Source organism: Natator depressus, chromosome 27 (assembly GCF_965152275.1).
Source record: "Natator depressus isolate rNatDep1 chromosome 27, rNatDep2.hap1, whole genome shotgun sequence".
NCBI classification, from domain to species: domain Eukaryota; kingdom Metazoa; phylum Chordata; order Testudines; family Cheloniidae; genus Natator; species Natator depressus.
In genome coordinates, this window is record NC_134260.1 from 12,792,662 (window position 1) to 12,814,215 (window position 21,554).

General features: G+C 50.9%; 1 protein-coding gene across 1 annotated transcript in view; it reads left to right on the forward strand.

The window, feature by feature from the left end:
* The first annotated feature begins 5,052 nt into the window (after positions 1-5,052).
* The window catches only part of ERBB2 (erb-b2 receptor tyrosine kinase 2), a 42,790-nt gene continuing 26,288 nt past the window's right edge, over positions 5,053-21,554 (forward strand). The window contains exon 1 of the mRNA XM_074941020.1: positions 5,053-5,438. Within this exon, the coding sequence (XP_074797121.1) occupies positions 5,351-5,438 (88 nt within the window). The 5' untranslated portion in view covers positions 5,053-5,350. The remainder of the gene's footprint in view (positions 5,439-21,554) is intronic.

Below are 21,554 nucleotides of genomic sequence, written 5' to 3' on the forward strand. Positions count from 1 at the left end.
CAACACCCCCCCCGGCAGAGAGGATCATGGGAAATAGTGTATTCCCCTCCAGGGCAGAGAAGATCGTGGGAAAGTGTCTATCCCCCCCTGCAGGGCAGAGAGGATCAGATACACTAGGGTGACCAGATGTCCCAATATTATAGGGATAGGCCCGATATTTGGGCCTTTTTCTTATGTAGGCACCTATTACCCCCCACTCCCATCCCGATTTTTCACCCGTGCTATCTGGTCACCCCTACACAGACACTGAGGTTCATGGGAAAGTATCCCACACACCCCCCCAGAAGAGAGGATCATGGGAAATGGTGTCCATCTCTCCAGGTTGAGAGGCTTATGGGAATGAATAACCACTCTAACCACTAACTGCTCTAACCACTAGACCCCAGTCCTGTCAGAGCTCAACTAGCTCAGCACACACAAGAGCAAGGCCCCTAGATTTCAGTGGACTGCTTCTGGTTTGCCATTTCTAAGCCATTCCCTAGGGCATCTTCCCAAAGCCCTAATACCATAGCAGCAGCTGCAACCTGGGAGACATTCTTCTGTTTGCAGTAATAGGGCTGGTATCCTCTTGGTTGCAGCTGCTAGATGGCAACATGATCACAAACACACAGGCAGGTCTGTGTTCAATGCAGCTGCAGAGTCCTATCCTAATCCTGCCCATTTTCCCCTCAGAGACGGACAGGCCCAGCACATCAGAGAGTTAAAATGCTAATGTCTAATGCTACAGTGGGGGACAAAAGTAGGGAATGAAGGTAGGAGAGGGAACAAATTGCCCCACACCAAGGCCTTGTCTACACATGGACATTGCACTGGTTTAACTTAAATAGGTTTTTTAACTGATTTACTTAAACAAGTGCAAACCTTGGTTTAAAACACATTTTGGTTTAAAGAGTAGTTTATTTTCATTTATCTTAAACTGATTCCTAATCAACATCAGGCAAACCAAAACCTGGTTTAAATCAAAGCCAGCACACCCACATGGCCTTTTGCACCAGTTTATTTAAATCAGTTTAAAATCACACCTTCAGTTAAACCAGCAACAACTTTCTCATACGGACAAGAGCTCAGTTAAGCACATGCAAATCTGTGTGTAAACAAGGCCCACAAATGATAATGCCTTAATGCCAAATTGGCAGAGGGTTTGATTTGGAAATATCCAGGCCAAAAGGAACTTCAGTTCCTCCACCCTATCCCCCAAGACCCTTTCAAAACAAAGCGGCTCTCTCATTGACCAGTAGTTCCAGGGCAGTGCTCACCTAACTTAGTTCTATCTTGCAGAGTAGATGGGATCACACTGTTTGTAAATTGTGTCCCTGAATCAGGGTACAGCTTTCAGCCGGCTTGGCCCCCATCTACACTCCAAGATGCAAATGTGTTGTAACCATCTGCATCCGTGTACTGTGACAAGGTCCCCTGGGACCCTCTTTGTTTTTCTCTCTTGCCTGCACTGTCTCAACCCTTGGACCTGTCTCGGTCTGCCCCTGCCCACTCTTTCACATACAATCCAATGGCAACACAATTGCACGGATTGTAAAGTGGTGCCTGGCTATTATCAGGTGCAGATTACAGGGAACTCGAGCAATAAACTCGTTTTCCTGCCTTCGTTTTCCCTCCCCTTTTCAAATGGCTGCTGGAAAAGAAGAAAAACAATAACAACAACAGATGGACTTTTTTTTTTTTTTTTTTTTTGGCTGCCTGGAAGGCTCAACGGAGGCTTGAATGGAGTTCATTCTCTAAGAGCCCCTCCTGCTTCCAAGATTTTCTTCCCCAGGGTCTAATCTCTCAGGCCGACTCCTCCCCCAAACCACCCTCTCCTGACCACACTCTCCTCCTTATCTGAGACAGAACTGTGGCAGCCCATTATAGCCCTGATGACGACTTCCAGCCACACAAGGAAATGAAAGGAGGGCTGCCAAATATAGCAAGCTCTTCTATTAGTCTGTCTTCTGAGGCTGGGAACAGGAATCAAACACCAACTTCCCAGCTGCGGGATCCTGCCAGATGTGCCAATACCTGCTCAGATTCAGATCACACATGCTATCCAGAGATATACCCTCTGGGACACAATCCAACTGCCCCACGCTAGGCATCTCCACTTAGGATATTAACAAGCAGATTCTCCACCCTGCACTGTCTGTTTAGGATATTCATAGACTATCAGGGTTGGAAGGGACCTCAGGAGGTCATCTAGTCCAACCCCCTGCTCAAAGCAGGACCAATCCACAACTAAATCATCCCAACCAGGGCTTTGTCAAGCCTGACCTTAAAAACCTCTAAGGAAGGAGATTCCACCACCTCCCTAGGTAACGCATTCCAGAGCTTCACCACCCTCCTAGTGAAAAAGTTTTTCCTAATATCCAACCTAAATCTCCCCCACTGCAACTTGAGACCATTACTCCTCCTTCTGTCATCTGCTACCACTGAGAACAGTCTAGATCCATCCTCTTTGGAACCCCCTTTCAGGTAGTTGAAAGCAGCTATCAAATCCCCCCTCATTCTTCTCTTCTGCAGACTAAACAATCCCAGTTCCCTCAGCCTCTCCTCATAAGTCATGTGTTCCAGTTCCCTTATCATTTTTGTTGCCCTCCGCTGGACATTTTCCAATTTTTCCACATCCTTTCTTGTAGTGTGGGGCCCAAAACTGGACACAGTACTCCAGATGAGGCCTCACCAATGTCGAATAGAGGGGAATGATCACGTCCCTCGATCTGCTGGCAATGCCCCTACTTATACATCCCAAAATGCCATTGGCCTTCTTAGCAACAAGGGCACACTGTTGACTCAAATCCAGCTTCTCGTCCACTGTAACCCCTAGGTCCTTTTCTGCAGAACTGCTACCTAGCCATTCGGTCCCTCGTCTGTAGCGGTGCATTGGATTCTTCCATCCCAAGTGCAGGACTCTGCACTTGTCCTTGTTGAACCTCATCAGATTTCTTTTGGCCCAATCCTCTAATTTGTCTAATATTGAATAGAAATATTGTCTAATATTGACTAGAAATACTCTGTTGTACTCAAGATATTGACCTCTGTTTAGAATCCAGAAAATTACAAAGAAAATTAGTTTCTTCTTAACAAGATACTTTCCCTGGGGCCTTTTATCCAAGGGCCTCAAGCTTTCAGAGCATTAAGTATTGCAACCTCCCTTATTTAAGTTTTATTAAGCTATTTTAGAGCAGGGGAAACTGAGGCATAGTGAGAGAAGTGACTTGCCGTAGGTTACACAGCTGGGTTAGTGGCAGATTAGGAACTGAACCTTGGTGTCCTCTTTGTCAGTCCCTTATCACTAGACCAACTTCTCTTGACTTATGATAGTGACTAGTTAGTCCCATCCTCTTGGGATAGGTTCAGATCTAGCTCCAGATGAACAGTGAATGGAAATTATTGCCATCTGATGGCTGTTTGATGGCTTGTGTGAATGATTTTGGGGGCCTCAACAAGGGCTTATCTGAGAAAGAGGGTGTTTTCTGTGGAAAATTTTAATGAAATCCATTTTTTTTCCATTTAACTTTTTCATGGTAAATTTCATCTTTTTGGTAAAAAAACAAAAACACTTTTTTATTTGGAAATGACACCATGGTGCCTCATGGGAGTTGTGGTTTGGGTGCCTCATGCTCCCCTTTTGCTCTGGGGTCTGGGCTTCATGGCTGGACTACATCTCCCATGTGGCCTACATTTCCCATGATGCATCACGATCTCCTCTCCTGATCCACTGAGAGATGGTGTTGGGCACCCTGATGGATGGTGTGGCATTTTGAGGAAATCTACTACCTTCTGTATGAGGCAAGGATTCCCTCCCAGAGAAGATCAGAGGACATATTTTCATAGATTTTCAGGCTATTCTGATTGTCTAGTGGTCTGACCTTCAAACTGACCTCCTTGGTCTTCCCGTGCATCCCAATGAGTCAGAATGGCTGCAGCAGTCTGAGTCCTCTCCCAATAGGCAGTGATCGGCCCAAGCTACGAAATTCTGATCCAATCTAAACTCTCCTCACGTTGTGAGGTGTTCAGATGCAGGGGTTTGGTTCAGGCTCAGCTCTACCAATCGGGTTGAATTGACAATATCTCCTGCAGTGATACTCTGCCAAGTTCCACCCTCAAACCAAATTCTGCCCATCGCTAAGTTCATGGAGGACAGATCCATTAATGGTTATTAGCCAAGATGGTCAGGGACACAACTCCATGCTCCAGGTGCCCCGAACCTCTGATTGCGAGAAGCTGGGACTGGACAAAAAGGATAGGTCACTCAAAATTGCCCTGTTCTGTTCATTCCCTCTGAAGCATCTGAAACTGGCCACTGTCAGAGACGGGATACTGGCTTAGATGGACCATTGGTCAGCCACTTTGCTTCCAGCTCTGCATAGTCTCACCTGCTCTCTCCTTTCTCACATACCTAGATCAGCAGCAAAATGGTTAACAATGTTCCCATGAAATAATCATTAATGATCATTAGTTTTCAGAGTTAAAATACACCGCTGAGGGCAGTTCATGCCTCTTGGAGCCATTGTTTCAGGCTGTCCACAGACTCAGGTACAGATCACTGCGGAATGATCTCAGCACCCTTATAAAGCAGAGCAGGGGGCCAGAATTTTCAGGAGGGTTAGTCTCTCAGGTGCCACAAGTACGCCTTTTCTTTTTGCAAATACAGACTAACACGGCTGTTACTCTGAAACAAGTCAGCTGAGCCTCTCTATTTCGGCCCAGAAAGATGAGGTCAGATATTCAAACTGCAAAGCACCCAACCACTCCTGTTGAAAGCCCTCTTGCAAATCCAGCTGTTTGTTTAGGCACCTGGAGAGTTGCACCCTTTTGGAGATCTGTCCCTAAATCCCAGAACCCCTGGGCAGCGGCTGACGTCCATCTCCCGGTTCCCTTGATCTGGAGGGAGTTTCCCTGCTCTGGAGTGGTTGTTAGAGCAGTTTGCAAGCCTCCCTTACCCCAGGAGAGATTTTCCAATGTGTACCCCTCAATCAGCCCTTTTAGTTTCCGCTCTCATCCTCTTTCACGACATCTCCATTTACTCCGCTCTGTCCCAGGGCAGCCCAGACTGAGACCAAACAAAAGAGGCAAAGAGAAAAGTGAAATCAGAATGACCCCGCAGCACCAGGACCGAGAGAAGTGCTTTCTTAGGAGGCACACAATGGTCTTGGCATGCTACAAGGAGTGAGAATGCCTAGCCACTCCCAAGGGAGTTGGAATCCAGCTCGGGGGCGCGCGGCACGTCCCCGCCGCCCAGAGGAGGAAGTCCTGTGCGGGAATAAAGTTGTGGATCTGAGCGTGCAAAGGAAGGGAAACCCACCCAAACTTTCTGAGAAGACCCCTCTCTGCAAGAAGCCATGGGTTGCTGTCTGCAATGAAAAAGATGATCCTTCCCAGCAGCTGCTGTTTCTGCATGGGGCTGCTTTTAGCCTCTTTCTTGCCGGGCTGCTGGAGCACAGAAGGTGGGTCAGATTTGAAAAAGGAGAGAGAGAGAGAGAGAGAGAGAGAGAGAGAAAAGCAAGCTTGTGTGGGACGTTAGCAAAGAGAAATTTCAGATCAGGGAGAGAGATCTTAGGATGTGGGCGAAGAAAACTCCGAACAAGCACACGCAGCCCCGGAAAAGTAAGGAGGGAGGGGGGCACACCCAAAAAAACTTTGAAGTTTTGTGGAACTTGCATAAAGAAAGAGACCTGACCTAGTTGAATGATCTTTAGTGTCGTTACTCAAAGATCTACTGAGAAGGCAGAAATGAATCATTCCACCCAGCAGAGTGAGGTGTGAGGGGGAGTAGGGGGAGCGGGGGGGCGAAGAGCTTGTTAATTACTTTCGTGATCATGACATTGACTGGGTCCCATGAGTCCTAGTTGAGCAAGGATTTAGCTGGAGCTTTCACTCGTCAGAGCAGGGCTGCCGCTTCAGTGCGGGAGGGTGTTTCTAGATGTTGCCCTTTTGTGTTGTTTGAGACACGCAGGAAAGGGCGATCGCTGTGCCCCTTTCCCAGGGACCATTACACCAGTCAGACGTGACCAGAGAGGCAGAGAACTGCGGCTGCATCAGGAGTGTAGGGAGGGGGAGACTTGGCTGGTTTTGAAAATGGTTTCTTTCATTCCCCTTTCTCGTTGTCGCTGTTACAAGGAATGAGTGGGTTTAAAAACTAGGGTCCATGGAACTTGCCTAACAGCCCAAAGGCACTCACATGCAGACACTCAGGTTGCACGATGCAGAGATCTGGAGTGAGTTGTGTGCCTAATCACTGCATGGTAAGGGAACGGAGTTACCCATCTGATTGTTCTGTACAGCAGTAGATGGCAGGGTCAGACTTTACTCACTCTGAGGTGCTGGATGAACTCTAAGGGCTGAATTTGTCTCTTTAATCGTATGTTGCTCTGTGTGCGGAATCACCAGAGGCTGAATCTCCAGGCCAGTCATAGTTTACCTGGGCAATTGTTTTCTATCTCACTCACACATTAAATAGTCTGGAAAGGAGTTTATGTTACAAGTTTCGGAGGCTAGGATTCTAGCCTGTTTTTGTGAGGGGGCTGGTTGAAGGTGAATGCTTGTTTTGCATGTTTTTCAAAATTTACAATGGGGAATTAAGCGAGGCCAGAAAGATTTGAGATTTTAGCCAGAAGGCAAGTTGTTTATTGAAAATGTTACCACCTCATCCATCTTGTCTGCTGTTTACAGTGTCGAGCTGTTTATTGTATTTGAATACTGTGAGGCTGCAGCTTTATTGATGCAGTTACATTTTGTAGCTCATTGACTGTCCAGCTCTGTTGGATGAGAGGACAGACAGGAAATTCTAGGTGCTGATTCCCAAGGGAGATATCCGGAATGTCGGATTTAGGTAAATGATTCATAGCACCTTATGCACAAACCCAAATCTTTACTAACTGGTAGCATTTGTTTTTTGATGTCTTAGTTGAGTATGAAGTTGACCTGCAAATTGGGCAGGTCTACTTTAAACCCATACCTAGGCCCTAGGGTCCCTGTAATACACTATATTTAGTGATAAGAGCTCCTGGGCAATGTGGCCCTCAGAGAACAGTATTTTATAAAGGATCTCTCATCCTGAAGTGCTTCAGAGATTTTACATATACAGGAGTAACTTCACTCACAAGGTGAGATGCAGCCAGTTCTGGGGTGGAACACATCAGCTGCCTAACAGCACAGAGCAACACTATCCAACAGTTTGAGGGAGAAAGTGAAGGGGAAAATTCCTTCAGTTGAATCTGCAGGAGTGAAGGGGGATGTAGGGTGGCAGAACGTATTTACTCAGATTGGGATTGGCACGGACAGCCAGGTTAACCCCCCTACTCCCAAGGACAGAAAATCCCACAGGATCTTTAATTACTTCAGCTGATATCTCAGACAACAAACAGCACCAGTGTGCCCCTTACTGCCATGGTGGGACATTGGTTCAGAAAGAGCATCACCTACTGACTTGGGAGCACTGCTTGGGTTTTCCTGTGTGCTTGTGTGTATCTCTCTGCCCCATATACATTCCATCTAGGCCCAACCCTGCTAAGCTGGTGAGATCCAAGCACAAAGTGGGCACTGAATTCTGAATCACCTTTTCCAATTCACATGCCAATAAGATGCTTTGTGTTTGTCGGGATCAGAATATCTGAAAAACTGTTTAAATTAATTGATCTCCCTAATTTCCCAGGAGAGGGAACCTGTTCCCAGGAATGGGGACATCCTGGCAGGGCCTGAGTTACAGTGTTCCAAAATAAACAGTGATAACACCTCTGACGTTAAAAAGAGTCACTGCCCCAATCCCGCAAACACTCGGTCCATCGGGTTACAGAGTCACTGTTGGTTACGGTAGAATTACTTTGGACACTGAGAGAAACTGAGTCTGATAACATTTAGGGCACAAGGTCAGGCCTGTCTGTTTACACAATGGGTGATTGCAAGGTTGTGTGCAGCTTAACCCTGGGGTGAGTCTGCGTGTGTGTTGTTGGAGGATGTTTTGTGCGTGATCCTGGAATCAGTGCATCTAAAAATCTGACTAAATTAACTATCTCCAACGTACTGGTCAGGCTATGGAATCGTCCAGGTTAGCAGTGGGAAAAGCCCTGTTAAATTATCACATCCTCCCAGCAGGTTCAGGATTGTTCCGTGGGTCTATTCTCCATGCTTGCACAGTCCTCCAGTTTTAAGCATCTGTAGAGATGGAGCACCCAGACTCTTCCTTAAGATCCAGTTCCGCAGCTGAATGGATCCCTCCATTAGGAATCTTTGCCCGTAGAGTCATCTCTTCAATTCACTCTCTCCAGACCCTGCTTAGATTTATTTTTTTTTAAATGGTGGCTGTTATTTTAATGTAGATAATAAATAATAGCACCCACAGGCCCCACCTGAGATCAGGGCCCGATTGGGCTTGGCGAGGCATAGCCCTATAGTAAGACACAATCCCTGACTGAAGGGCTGATGTCAAGGATCACAGAGTGTGCTCTGCTTTGTACCCCTCGGCAGTCTTCTAGTGATAGGCCCATTTCACTCGAGGCAGAATCCTGCACCTGTGCCACTGGGTCCCTGGGTGATAGCACCCCGGTTTCTCCCCGTGGCTCCAGTTTTGGCTTGGCTCCCTGCAGGAGGCTTCTCTCTCAGGAGCTGCGTAACCAGATAATTTATGCAGCCACACGGTTCAGCCTTTTCAAAACAAAGTATTATTTATTACTCGACAGGAACACAGTTGGGAGAGAATTGGGTTAAAATAACAAAGGCCAATACGCATGAATCTTACCTAATGACAGGTTTCAGAGTAGCAGCCGTGTTAGTCTGTATCCGCAAAAAGAAAAGGAGGCCTTGCGGCACCTTAGAGACTAACAAATTTATTTGAGCATAAGCTTTCGTGAGCTGCAGCTCACTTCATTGGATGGCATGCATCTGATGAAGTGAGCTGTAGCTCACGAAAGCTTATGCTCAAATAAATTTGTTAGTCTCTAAGGTACCACAACTATTCCTTTTCTTTTTATGAATCTTACCTACACTTTGTTCTTTCCTTGCAAGCTTTGGGCAAGTTGCACTCAGCCGAGACACCTCTACAGCTGGCCTGGGAGAGACAGACAGCCCCCTCAGCATCCTCTCTGTGCATCTCTGTCAGAGATTCACCTCCTGCTCGTGCTGCCCGCTCACTACCCTTCCTCTCTAGGTGGGGGAATTTTAATGGTTCAGTGTCCCTTTGATCCTAGGCTTGAGCCTGGGAAAAATAAACCTGCTAGCCTAGCTGGAGACAGGCAGATGGGCATTTCCCAATTAATAGCCTCCCCATTTCCCCTGTCCCCACCATTGCTCCTTGGAAGACCCTTGGTATTCTCTCTGGAGATACCTTCTCTCCATCATTGTTTTGTTTCCTGTCTGTTTCCCTTCCTCTGATTTAATGCCATGCGATCAGGGAAGATAATATCAAGCAGGTAAACTGAGGCACACATAATTATTAATAAAAATAATACAGGACTCTCCCACGCTCGCCACAGCGGGTTAATAGAATATAGAGGCTTTCTAGCTAAGTGGCCTGTTTGAATCCAGTCCAGGTCAGTAGCAGTTACAATCTGATGGCTTTTTCAATGGCAAATGTGTGATGAGTTTGTGACACCTCAGTCCAATTTGCAGTGGAGAAGTGTTGGCACTAATTGGAACGCTTGTTAGCAGGGATTGAAAGCTGGACTCCTTGCTCTGCCGAAGAATTGTTCCCTCCAGGTCAAGTTTGAGAGCTGTTAGCAGAGTTTGATGCATGTTTGTGTGGGGAGCTCTCCCCACTGCTCTGTGGTTAAACAGAGGCCTTCTGTCCCCCAGGTTTTTAAACAGGTTCTGTGCACACGAGGCATTTAACATCAGTATAAACAAGAGGCCCTTAGCCTCCCAGCGAAATGTCCGGTGCTGACTGCATGAGTGAGCCTTTAATGATTGATAATTGACTAACCTTGCTGGGAGCCTGGGCTGTCTCACATTCCTATGCAACTTTAACAACCTGCACCCAACTCTCCGCCTTTGGCAGCCAGCTCCCTTCAGATTCACTGCCAGGGGCGCAGAGCACAGCTGGGAGAGAGGAGACTCCACCATCCCCCCCCCCCACCACTGCCCTCAGGCCAGCCTGGTGAAGCAGGAGGTAGCAGAGAAGGAGGGCGGGGAAAGGGACAATCTTCCTATAATGGATGGATGGATCTCAGCTTGGCACCTGCTCAGGGATGTTGCATCTCAGGCTGTGTAGGTGGGATGCACTCTCCCAGGAGTGCTAGTTGTAATTCTCCGTCCCTTAGTATCTGGGTGAGATGGGACCATAGTCAGAGCATTGATTCCACCTCCTGAAACAGCAGGATACAGCCCCCCTCCCCTCAGAGAGGGCAGAGCAAATAGGGCAGCACTCAGCATCTTCTTTTTCTAGTTTAAATGCTAGCTGGCCAGCCCTGGAGGCCAACGCTTCTTAGCCTATCCCCAGAACAAGGACAGTCCAGAAAACAGCAGGGCGCGCTTTCCATGCCCTCCCTCCCTACACGGCATCCCCGCAACCTGTCTTGTGCCTGACCCCCAGGGGGAGTTGGGTCTCTACCACCTGCTTAGCCCTCGGCGGAGGCTACCAATAAAGGGATTCGCAGGTGCTGAGTGTGATGCTTCTCTGTGCTGCTTGGTTTATTCAGTCCAGAAGCTGAGATTATCCTAAGAGAGTCAGGCACTCAGTACCCCCTGAATTTCCTTTCGGAAATGCCTCCCTCCCACAGGCTCCTTTGAGCAACCCTCCCCTGGTTAGCAAATGGCTGCAGAGGCAGGAATGGGCCCGTCGGGTAGGCAGCTAGCCAGGGATTTGGGAGACTCAGCAGGTTGAAGTCCCTGCTCTGTCACTGCGCCCTGCATGACCCTGGGCAAGTCAGTTAGCCTCTCCGTGCCTTAGTTTCCCCATCTACACAGTGGGGATAAGTACCTTGTCTCATGTGGCTATGTGAGGACAAATGCGAAGACTGCGAGCTGTTCAGATGGGTTCAGACCCGCAGATAAATAGACTAAAAGGAGCATTATACGAAACGTGAGGCAAGGCTATTGATTTATATGGACCCATACGGCGATAAAAGCTGCCCTGTCTTATTCATAGGCGCACATGCAGCAGCTTTGAAAAGAGAGGCCATCAGACTAAAGCCAGACACTGCCCCACCAGCAGTCCCCCCACAAACCTCAGCTCCCTTCCCAGCATGGCACTGACCCTCTTCCAAAAGGCAGAGTAAACAGACAGGCCTTGCCTCATGCCAGGAAGGTCACCAGACCCTGCGGGGAGCGGGAGGAGAGGATTGGGGATAGGAGGGTGAGACTTGGAAGCCAAAGCTCATGGATTTTGGAAGCCCGATTCCATTTAATTGTAACTGGGCATCTAAATCCAGCTTTGAGAAACCTCCCCTGTAAAACGTACTTGTGCTCCTGGGGCCAGGTGTTGGTAAAAGGCCAGCAGCTCCCACTGAACCCTTGTGAAAATCTGGCCCTGGCTGCAGGTGCTGGGCCCTTCTGGCCTTTGCCCCACCAAAAGCTGCCACAGTTCATTGTTCTCTGGAATCCTACACCAATCTCTTGATTAGCAGGTGGATTTAGACCTTGAGCTTTGGCTGCAGGTGATGGCAAGAAAGCGAAAACAAGCTATCTATGGGAGATGGGACCCTCCCCCTCAAATGATTCCCCTGGCAGCATGAAGCTTTACATACTCTGTTCTGCTCTATGCACTGGGCACACGCTTGGATCTGTTGTGGTCAAACGATGGTCCCCAGGACTGCTCCCAGGATCCTCTAGGAAACACCACACTCCTTCGAGAGCCCCACCTCCCTCTGCATAGCACAGGTGCTGCTCGAAGGGGAGAAGCTTCCAAATCCAAAAGGGATTCCCACATCATGTTGCCCTCTATGCGCTCAGTTGCGGGTTCAGGAAATTGGGGAACCCCTGTGATGGTGCAGAGCTGAGCCAGGAAGCTCACAAGGACAGATCAGATCAGCCCCTGGCATTAATTATTCTCTTTCCCTCTTTATCTCTGCAGCCTCTGGGGGATTCCTCTCTGTGCTAGCCTAGCATGAAATACAAATCTGCCCTGGCCCAGCTTGTTCCGAAGGTGACCTTTAAACTTCTGCCACAGCAGAGATCTCCCACACTCGGACCTCTCCTGAGCCTCCCTGTGTCCCAGCAGCAGCTGTTAAATGTTCAGAGCCCTGCTTGCTGGGCCTTGGAAATGCAGCCAGTGGGGAGGGGCAGTGGCTACTCTGAGTAGAGGGGTGGGTAAGGAATGGGTGGGAACAGGAAATGGGGGGGCCCTGCTGGCTTCCCCAGCTAATGGGGCTGGAGATCAATGTATTGATGGATATGTGGTTGGTGCAGTGGTTCCCAGCCTGCCATGCTCTGCCACAGAGTTTGGGCCACTTGTGATGGCAGCAGCCACCCTGGGGAGGGCTAGCGGGACAGAACCGAAGGGGTCGGACACCGTTTGGCTCCTCAGAGTCCAGTCGATGCTCCCGTCGGGGTCAGGTACTGCCCCAGAGGGCTGGCAGGGCAAGGTGACGTTAGCAGCTGCACTGTGGCAGGCCCGAGGGGATGGTAGCGAAGCCGCGGAGTGAGGAATAGCGCTGGGGGTTGGCTGGAGGAAAGGGCAGAGGACACAGAGGAAGCTGAAGCCAGGCTTAGCACGAGAGAGAGCAGCAGACAATTACATCAAGTTTAGGAGCCCGGGAGCTGGACAGCAAGTTGGAGCCCCACAAAGGGATCAAGGAGGCGGCTCCAAGCACAGCCCCCCAGGGGCTCAGCTCCTTTGCGCCAGGCCAGAACTCCTCACCTTAGCACAAACCCGGACAAGGGACAGCTCAGGATCAGGCTGCGCAGACACGTCCTGTGACCCAGAGCAGGCGGGAGGCTGCTGGACGCGGCTGGCTTTACGCACGCGACATGCCATTGCTGGGCAGCTGCTCGGCCCAAGGCGAGCTGTCAATCAGGCCGCGTGGGGAGCGCCCTGTTTGCTGTCCCAGCCCACAGGCTGAAGGCTGGGGAGGGTTGGTAATTTACCACTGTGGAGGTGGGGTAGGACCGTTTGAGTTGGAAAGGAACAAGGAGGGTTAGGAACCTTTCCCTGAAGTTACAGAGCGTCTGTGACAAAGGGAGAGGGAAAAAAACAGCATCTCTCTGAATCTCTGTGTGGATCATTTTTTTCTAACCTGGATTTGAAGTCCCAAGCCTGCAGGCTTCCCAGCCCAGCCCAGGACAAATCCCTTCTCCCGGCTGCTCAGTCACGTAGCCGACGCTGCCCGAGCTTTTCAGGAATCTGACAAATGGAATCCCAGCTCCCGTGATCTGTGGCGAGCAGCCAGTGAGCTTCTGCTGTAGGGTCACAGGGCCAAATGCCAGCACTGCTCTCTGGGGTGCATGACAAGGCAGTTTGCTTTTACTGGGAGGGACTTGGGGGGCACAGAGTGAAACCTCAACAGCTGTTGCCCCTTTCCTTCCTCCCCATCCGCACCTCAGTAGCTGGCAGAGAAATGTTTGCCCCTGCTTCTATTTTTTCCCCATAATTCTGCATCCTGGAGAACAGCAGAATTAAACAAGTCCACAAGGCTACCAAATGGGAGGTGAGAGCAAGGTGGGGTGTGAGTCAGGACTCCTGGGTTCTGTTCCCAGGTCTGGGAGAGGGAAGTGTTTCCTGCTGATTAGAGCAGGGGCGCTGAGCATCAGAACGCATGGGTTCTATTCCTGGCTCTCCCCGTGACCTGCTGTGTGACTTTGGGTCAGTCAGATCATCATGTTGTGCCTCAGTTTCCCTACCTGCCAAACGGTATAACTTCCTTATTCAGCACTTGACGACCACCTGCTGCACATACGTTAATTTAAGCTTAAATTCATTAAAATGGGGATAATAAGCCTGGCCTCTGGGAGTATAGGGCTTGTTCGTATGTACAGAGCTTTGAGATGCTCACATGAAAGGGACATGAATAGAAAATTCCCCAGCGATCAGTCCTGGGGCTCGATTCCCCAGCTGGTGGAAAGAGTTGGGGGAGGGCAGGGGATACCAACCGAGCTGATCAAAGGGAAAGGAGCAGGCTTGGGCAAACTAGTCTCTGTCCATCAGTTTTCTACAAAGGGGAGACTGGAGTCACAGCACTTGCATGACCAGAGATCCAGCGGGCAGCTCCAGCAGCAGCCTGCTCCATTCTCTAGCTTCTCTGTCTCTACCCTGCCAACGGCTAGCAGAGCACCCTCCCCGTAATCACCTGCTGCAGCCCTGGCTGGCTGGAACCCCAACAATCCCCCCTCACCCATGTGTGAGCAGTGGGGAGCCAGGAGAGAGCTGGAGAACCCCTCACTTCACTCCCTGCTCTCCCCATCCGATCCCCTGTATTTGCCAGCCTAGATTCTCTCCTGGGGGATCAGGCGCTGGTCCATTTTACCAGTGCAAAGTCACCACTTGCCTACACAGTCCAGACTGTGGGGGGGGGAAGGGGTACTGTTTGCAGACCCACTGGTGCAACAATAGAAGTGTGTGTGTGTGTGGGGGGGGTGCTGGCTAGCTGCAAACCAGCCCCCCAGGAGACCAAGGGGAACAGATCCTGAGTGATGACCCTTTGGATAGCAGAGGTAGCATACGGGCAGTGCTGCCCGGGGGTTATTGATTCCCGGCTATCTTGCTTCTGAGGCACAGTTGCCCCTGTCTCTCGTGGCTGGGAATGGCCGAGGCTATTCGCTGGCTTGACTACAAGGCGCTGTTCATTTTAATCTGCTCTCCGCCCAAGCCCCAGAGAAGAGCTCCAGCGTCAGGCCTCCCATTCAGCTGGGCCAGGCAGGCCTGAGGCCTAGCGCCGTCCGCCCGTTGCTAGGAGACTGGCTACCGACATCCAGAGAATGCCTGGCCGCGGGAAGTTGACTTTATTACAGGCCCTCGCGGGCCATTGTCCCCTGTAGAGACCCCGCTGCGGACTGAATGCTGGGAAGGAGATGTCCTTAGCCCGCCTGCCTCTTTGGGGTGGGGGGGGGCGGGTGGGAGAAGCCAAGGAGGAATGGCATGGTGGTGCTGCCCCCCCCGCCACTGTGGGGGCCAAGGGCGAGGGTTGCCAGTTTGGGATGGATGTATTCCTGGAGATTTCATTAAGACATAATCTTTAATTAAAGCTTAATCTTTAATTCCTGGAGACTCCAGGGCAACCCTCCCAAGGATATCCAGCCATTCAGTCTGCTGCAACTCAGCTGCTTCCCCGAGGGGAAACGCATACCCCCAAAAGGAGTTTTCCCTCTGTACTATCCTGATGGGCCACCCACCCTATAGGGAAGACCCTGTTCCTCCAGTGAGTTGGTGTAGCCCATTCGTCAGAGCGTGGTACAGGGCCCCCCTCTGTGCCTGATCCACAGAGGAGCTGTCTTGCTCAAACTTAGCTCTGGAGGTTCCCTGGTTCAATCGCCGGGGTGTTGTCCAAGATGGCGGCTGTCACAGAAGTGGGCCCATATCCTGGATTTGAGCTGGAAGTATGGCGAGGGTCAGGCACAGAGGGGGACCAGTAACACGCATGCACCTGTGGGTTACACCACCATCTCTAAGGGAATTGGGTCTCTCAGCTGCACCCCTTCAGGAGTGCTGCTCTAATAGACATTGACCCATCAAGCCCCAGTCTGGTCAAGAAGGAAGATCTCCCAGCTGCTTCCTTCCTGGAGATCACCATCCTCTGGTTGCTGCCCCTCCCTTCTCTAAGATCTGATCCTTTCTCCAGTTCCCTGGGCAGAGTTAGTTTCCACCTCCTTTTCCCCCAACCCCCCTAAGGGACTTGTCAGTCTGTCTGCAGCCCAGCAATGCAGGGCGGTTGCCTCTTGCTCTAGGGATGGTGCCCATCTTGGCCAACCCACTGGGATTGAACTGATGGCCTCCACTAGTGTATTGTGCTGCCCTGTGGACCAGATGTGTCTAGGAAAACATCCCACATTCCAGGACTTCAAACGGGACTTGGCGCTGAGTTTCTGGTGCCTTATTGTCTTTGTGTTTGTGGCATGCAGGCCCTGGCTCATCTTTAAGAAGTAAAATGCTCAATATTTATTATCCTGTTGCAGCTATTTTACCCCCATTTGGTTTTGATCACTTGGCTTTGGCTTTGAACCTTGGCTTGCGCCCCAGGTGGCATGCACTGCCCGGGGAAGAAGAGTCAGGGCAATGGCCCGTCGAGCCCCCATATCCCCCTGGGTGGCCTGCGTCACCGTGGGCGAGTGGACAGCAGGCCACTCACAGCATGTGGTGACAACTGCAGCAGTTGCAGGAGGCCGGGCGGGGGAAGGCTGCGTCAGGGCAGACGAGGCGGAGGTGTGTCAGGGAGGGGAAGCTTGGCTCCACAACATTGCGTCAGTCCTTTGCCTTTTTAAACACGCCCAACCTGAAAAAGCAGTTCCATCAAAACCTGCAACAGCCTGGGGGCGACCTGCTGCCACCGTCAATCAGGGGAGACAGGGTGAGGCAGAGCCTTGGCCGTACTGCTCTGCGAGGAGTCCGTGGTAGCGATGGGGGCCTCAGCGAGGAGCACTTGTGTCCCTGAGCCACTAGGTCCTGTGTATCTGTCCCAATCCAGGGATTAACAGTATACAGAAATCACCTTGCTCTAGCTCAACCCCAAGGTTTGGGCTGGAGGCAGGAATTGCTGGGGCCAGTTTTCTGGCCTGTGCTATGCAGGGGGTCAAAGCAGACGGTCAGGATGGGCCCTTCTGGTTTTAAACTCTGTGAATCTGCCCAGACCAAAGGGGCACCAAGGCCTCTGGTATCCTATGGCCACAGCTCAGCAGAAGGAATGGAGAGCCCCATCACAGAGACTTATCTCCAGGTCGACTGGTCCCTCACCGGGGCGGCCCAGATGCAACAGACGCCCTCCTGGCTGACACAGTGGGGACTGAACTGGAAACCTCCAGCCCTAAAAGTAGGAGTTGCTACAGCTTGAGGTAAAGATCCATAACTCCCGTCTGTGGCTTGGCCCCATCACACCCTCCGAACTCCCTCAGGCATGAGTTGCTTGGGCAGAAGCTGGGGTACAAGGGTCCTCCCTGTTCCCAGCGCGTCCCAGCAGGGAAAGCCACAGGTGGGGTTTCAGGGTGGGATAAAGACACACCTCTGTTTCACTCCCTAAATGATTGACTGCTTAAAATATTGGCCTCCGCGTGCAGCACGCCTTAAAACTGGGCCCAGAGCTGGGCCCCAGCCCTGGCTGGTGCGGGGACCGTTTTGTCTCGGGATAAATGCTAACAAGGGGGTAACTAGTCATTCATATCTTCCCCGCATCAACCCCAGAGAATCAGACTGACTTGCTGCTACCGAGGCTGGGCAGCACAGTGGGTGCAGAGACAGTGATGCTGGGGTGAGCACATTAACGGCCTAAGGGCTGTTTGCTGACCCCCGTGCAATGAGTTTGTGGGGTCTCAGCTGAGTTCCTATTGGGCAAACATCCACCTCACACAAAACCCACCATCCTGTTTGGGATTAATTGACCTTTGGCCTCTGTTACCAGAGCTCCTCACCGACTTTAAATGAATTTATCCTCACGCTCCCGTGAGGCAAGGCCATGCTATTATTCCCATTTTACAGATGGGGAAACGGAGGCAAGGAGAAGCTAAGTGACTTTCCCATGGTCACACAGGGCATCGAGGCCTGGTCTCCTGAGTCCCAGACTAGAACCTTAACTACGGCATCAAGTTCCCCCTCATTTCATACAGTGGCGATAGAGATTGTCCCAACTCCCTTCGTCTTCCAACTCACCCACCGCCCCTCTCCCCATGACCAGTGCAACCTCAGCTGGGGATGTAGGGCCTCTGTCTTCACAAACACGGTCAGCTCCCAGACTGCTGCACTGGGCAGCACAGCATGGGGAAGAGGTGACCAGCCCTGTGTGGAGAAAGAAGCGGTTCGGGACTATTTAGAAAAGCTGGACGAGCACAAGTCCATGGGGCCGGATGCGCTGCATCCGAGAGTGCTAAAGGAGTTGGCGGATATGATTGCAGAGCCATTGGCCATTATCTTTGAAAACTCATGGCGATCGGGGTAGGTCCCGGACAACTGGAAAAAGGCTAATGTAGTGTCCATCTTTAAAAAAGGGAAGGAGGAGGATCCTGGGAACTACAGGCCAGTCAGCCTCACCTCAGTCCCTGGAAAAATCATGGAGCAGGTCCTCAAGGAATCAATTCTGAAGCACTTAGAGGAGAGGAAAGTGATCAGGAACAGTCAGCATGAATTCACCAAGGGCGGGTCACGCCTGACTAATCTAATTGCCTTCTATGACAAGATAACTGGCTCTGTGGATGAGGGGAAAGCAGTGGACGTGTTGTTCCTTGACTTTAGCAAAGCTTTTGACACAGTCTCCCACAGTATTCTTGCCAGCAAGTTAAAGAAGTATGGGCTGGATGAATGGACTATAGGGTGGATAGAAAGCTGGCTCGATTGTCGGGCTCAACAGGTAGTGATCAATGGCTCCATGTCTAGTTGGCAGCCGGTATCAAGTGGAGTGCCCCAAGGGTCGGTCCTTGGGCCAGTTTTGTTCAATATCTTCATTAATGATCTGGAGGATGGTGTGGATTGCACCCTCAGCAAGTTTGCAGATGACACTAAACTGGGAGGAGAGGTAGATACGCTGGAGGGTAGGGATAGGATACAGAGGGACCTAGACAAATTAGAGGATTGGGCCAAAAGAAATCTGATGAGGTTCAACAAGGACGAGTGCAGAGTCCTGCACTTAGGATGGAAGAATACCATGCACCGCTACAGATTAGGGACTGAATGGCTCGGCAGCAGTTCTGTAGAAAAGGACCTAGGGGTTACAGTGGATGAGAAGCTGGATATGAGTCAACAGCGTGTCCTTGTTGCCAAGAAGACCAATGGCATTTTGGGATGTATAAGTAGGGGCATTGCCTGCAGATCAAGGGACGTGATCGTTCCCCTCTATTCGACATTGGTGAGGCCTCATCTGGAGTACTGTGTCCAGTTTTGGGCCCCGCACTACAAGAAAGGATGTGGAAAAATTGGAAAATGTCCAGCGGAGGGCAACAAAAATGATTAGGGGACTGGAACACATGACTTATGAGGAGAGGCTGAGGGAACTGGGATTGTTTAGTCTGCAGAAGAGAAGAATGAGGGGGGATTTGATAGCTGCTTTCAATTACCTGAAAGGGGGTTCCAAAGAGGATGGATCTAGACTGTTCTCAGTGGTAGCGGATGACAGAAGGAGGAGTAATGGTCTCAAGTTGCAGTGGGGGAGGTTTAGGTTGGATATTAGGAAAAACTTCTTCACTAGGAGGGTGGTGAAGCTCTGGAATGTGTTACCTAGGGAGGTGGTGGAATCTCCTTCCTTAGAGGTTTTTAAGGTCAGGCTTGACAAAGCCCTGGCTGGGATGATTTAGTTGCGGATTGGTCCTGCTTTGAGCAGGGGGTTGGACTAGATGACCTCCTGAGGTCTCTTCCAATCCTGATATTCTATGATTCTATGAACAGGATGGGTGTGTATTAAAAGCAGATGCGCATGCTCAGTGACCCGAACCAGAACTCACAACTCTTTGGGGTCTGATCCTTATGGTTTGGGCCCATCTCTGTCATTACCATTCCTCGGAGATGCACTGTTACTAGTTTTGTTTGTCTGGGGTGGGCTCTGACCACCAGCTCTCTTAACAATTGGGTCTTTTTTAATCCCCCGGCTTGGACTCTGGCAGAAAATCCCGTGTCCCTCTAGCTCCCCCAGCCCCCTCACTGCACACTGAACGCCAGCCCCTGTCACAGGGATTTGAGAGCTGTCTGTGACATCAGAGCGAGCCACAGGAGTGAGGGTTTCTATGATCTCTAGGCCTGTGGGTGTCCCTCTCCGGATGTGATTAGAAATGGAGCCCCCACATGCCCCTCTGGTCCAGTTGCTTCCTCCGGAACTGCCTGGCTTTTTTAAATCAGTGTCTGCCGGCTGGGTTTGGGTTACAAAACCCGGGTCTCTGATTTCATGAGCTGCAGTTGGACAGAACTTGGGTTTAACTGCTTCAGTGCCTGGCGTGTGTGGGGGGAGAGTTACGAGGGATTCGTGCAAAAATAATGTACCTCTGATACTGCACCGTGCACAGCCATATCCCGGGCACGACTGCCCCTCCAGGGCTGTGTGTTGCAATGCCCCATCCGCCAAAGCCCCTCCATTGCCGCAGCATGCCCGTCTAGGGGGAAAACGTGCTCCTCCATAGCTTCCCCTTGCGCCGCTTGCACCCCATCAAAGTGCCGCTCTTCCAATGGACCACTGGCTATTTAGCAGCAACGGGGTTAAAGTTACGTCAGCCGCTGCCTGTCTGCATTCACCCAGGTGTCTGCACGCGTGCTGGAAAGAGAGGGGCTATAGGAACCATTCTACTGCCAACCTCCTCCCTCATGGACCAGGTTTCGAAGCCTGTCTTCATCTGAGAATGAGGATAGTGGACAGGCGGATGATGGGGAAACAGGGAGAAAGCTTCTCCAGAAGTTCTGATAAATGCTTCAAAGTCTGGATACTTCTCCAAACTCTCCAGGCTTGTGTCTGCAAAATCGAGGTGGAGACTGGGTAGGCCAGATTCTGCACCAGTTTTGGTTCCTATCAGGTGACACTCTCCTGCCTCCCAGTATTTCAGTGGCACGAGCTTGGAGACAGGTAGAGAGCAAACACAGCAGTCTCCCAAAGGGGGTTCAGTCAGAGTCTGGGGCCACGCTTCAGTGCGCCCGGTGGTTTCAATCCACATGCAGGCCCCACCCTGGATTATCCAACTCCAACCAACCATCAGCATGGCTGTAATGATTGTTTACCAGGAGCCTTGCAGAGTCAGTTTCCTGCCAAGGAGGCTTATCTGATCAAATGCAAGAGCGCCAGCAGCAGCAAGTCCAGCTGGCGGGAGCAAGCCGCCTTTTCTCCCTGCCGGACGGCTGATCGTGGCATTGCTCTCCCTGGGTGTCTGTCTGCAAGGAGGGACAGTGGGAGGGGAGTACAGCCAGCACAAGGTGCTCTTCCTTTCTGCTGGCCAATCGGAAAAATGAGGTCTCAGATCATCTGCGCTAAGATGTGTTTTATATGCGATGTTTCATTTTCTGGGTGAATACCGGGGATCCAACAGGGGAAATGCTATAGGGGGATGTTGGGTGGGGCAGGGTAATTCCTACGAACGCCAATGCCAGCCTGAGAGTTCTCTTCCCCCGGCACGTGGTCAGGTTTGTAGATGCAGCACCCTTGACTGGCGTTCCTTCTGCCCATGCCAGTGCATCTTATGCTTGTAGGTGTAACCCATGTCCACGTGGCGTGATGCTCTTGTCTCCCTCTTGTGGTGGCTGGGCAGGCAGACGCTCAAGCTAAGATCCGGAGGTCCCTCATCTGATCCCCGCAGCCGACAAACCACCTGCAGGGATTGTGTTACATAGAACTGCAGCTCCCTGAACAAGAGTGAACAATAGGCCAGGACCTGTGAGCCAGAGGCTTGGAATTGGAGTCTGTATCCAGGTCCCAGTTTGTCCCATGTTTGAGTTTTGGTAATAGAGAGAGGGGCTAGTTATTTAGTTAGGATCTGAACCCCATGCCCCCAGAGTGGGGTGTCTTGTATTGGCAGGGCATGGGGGC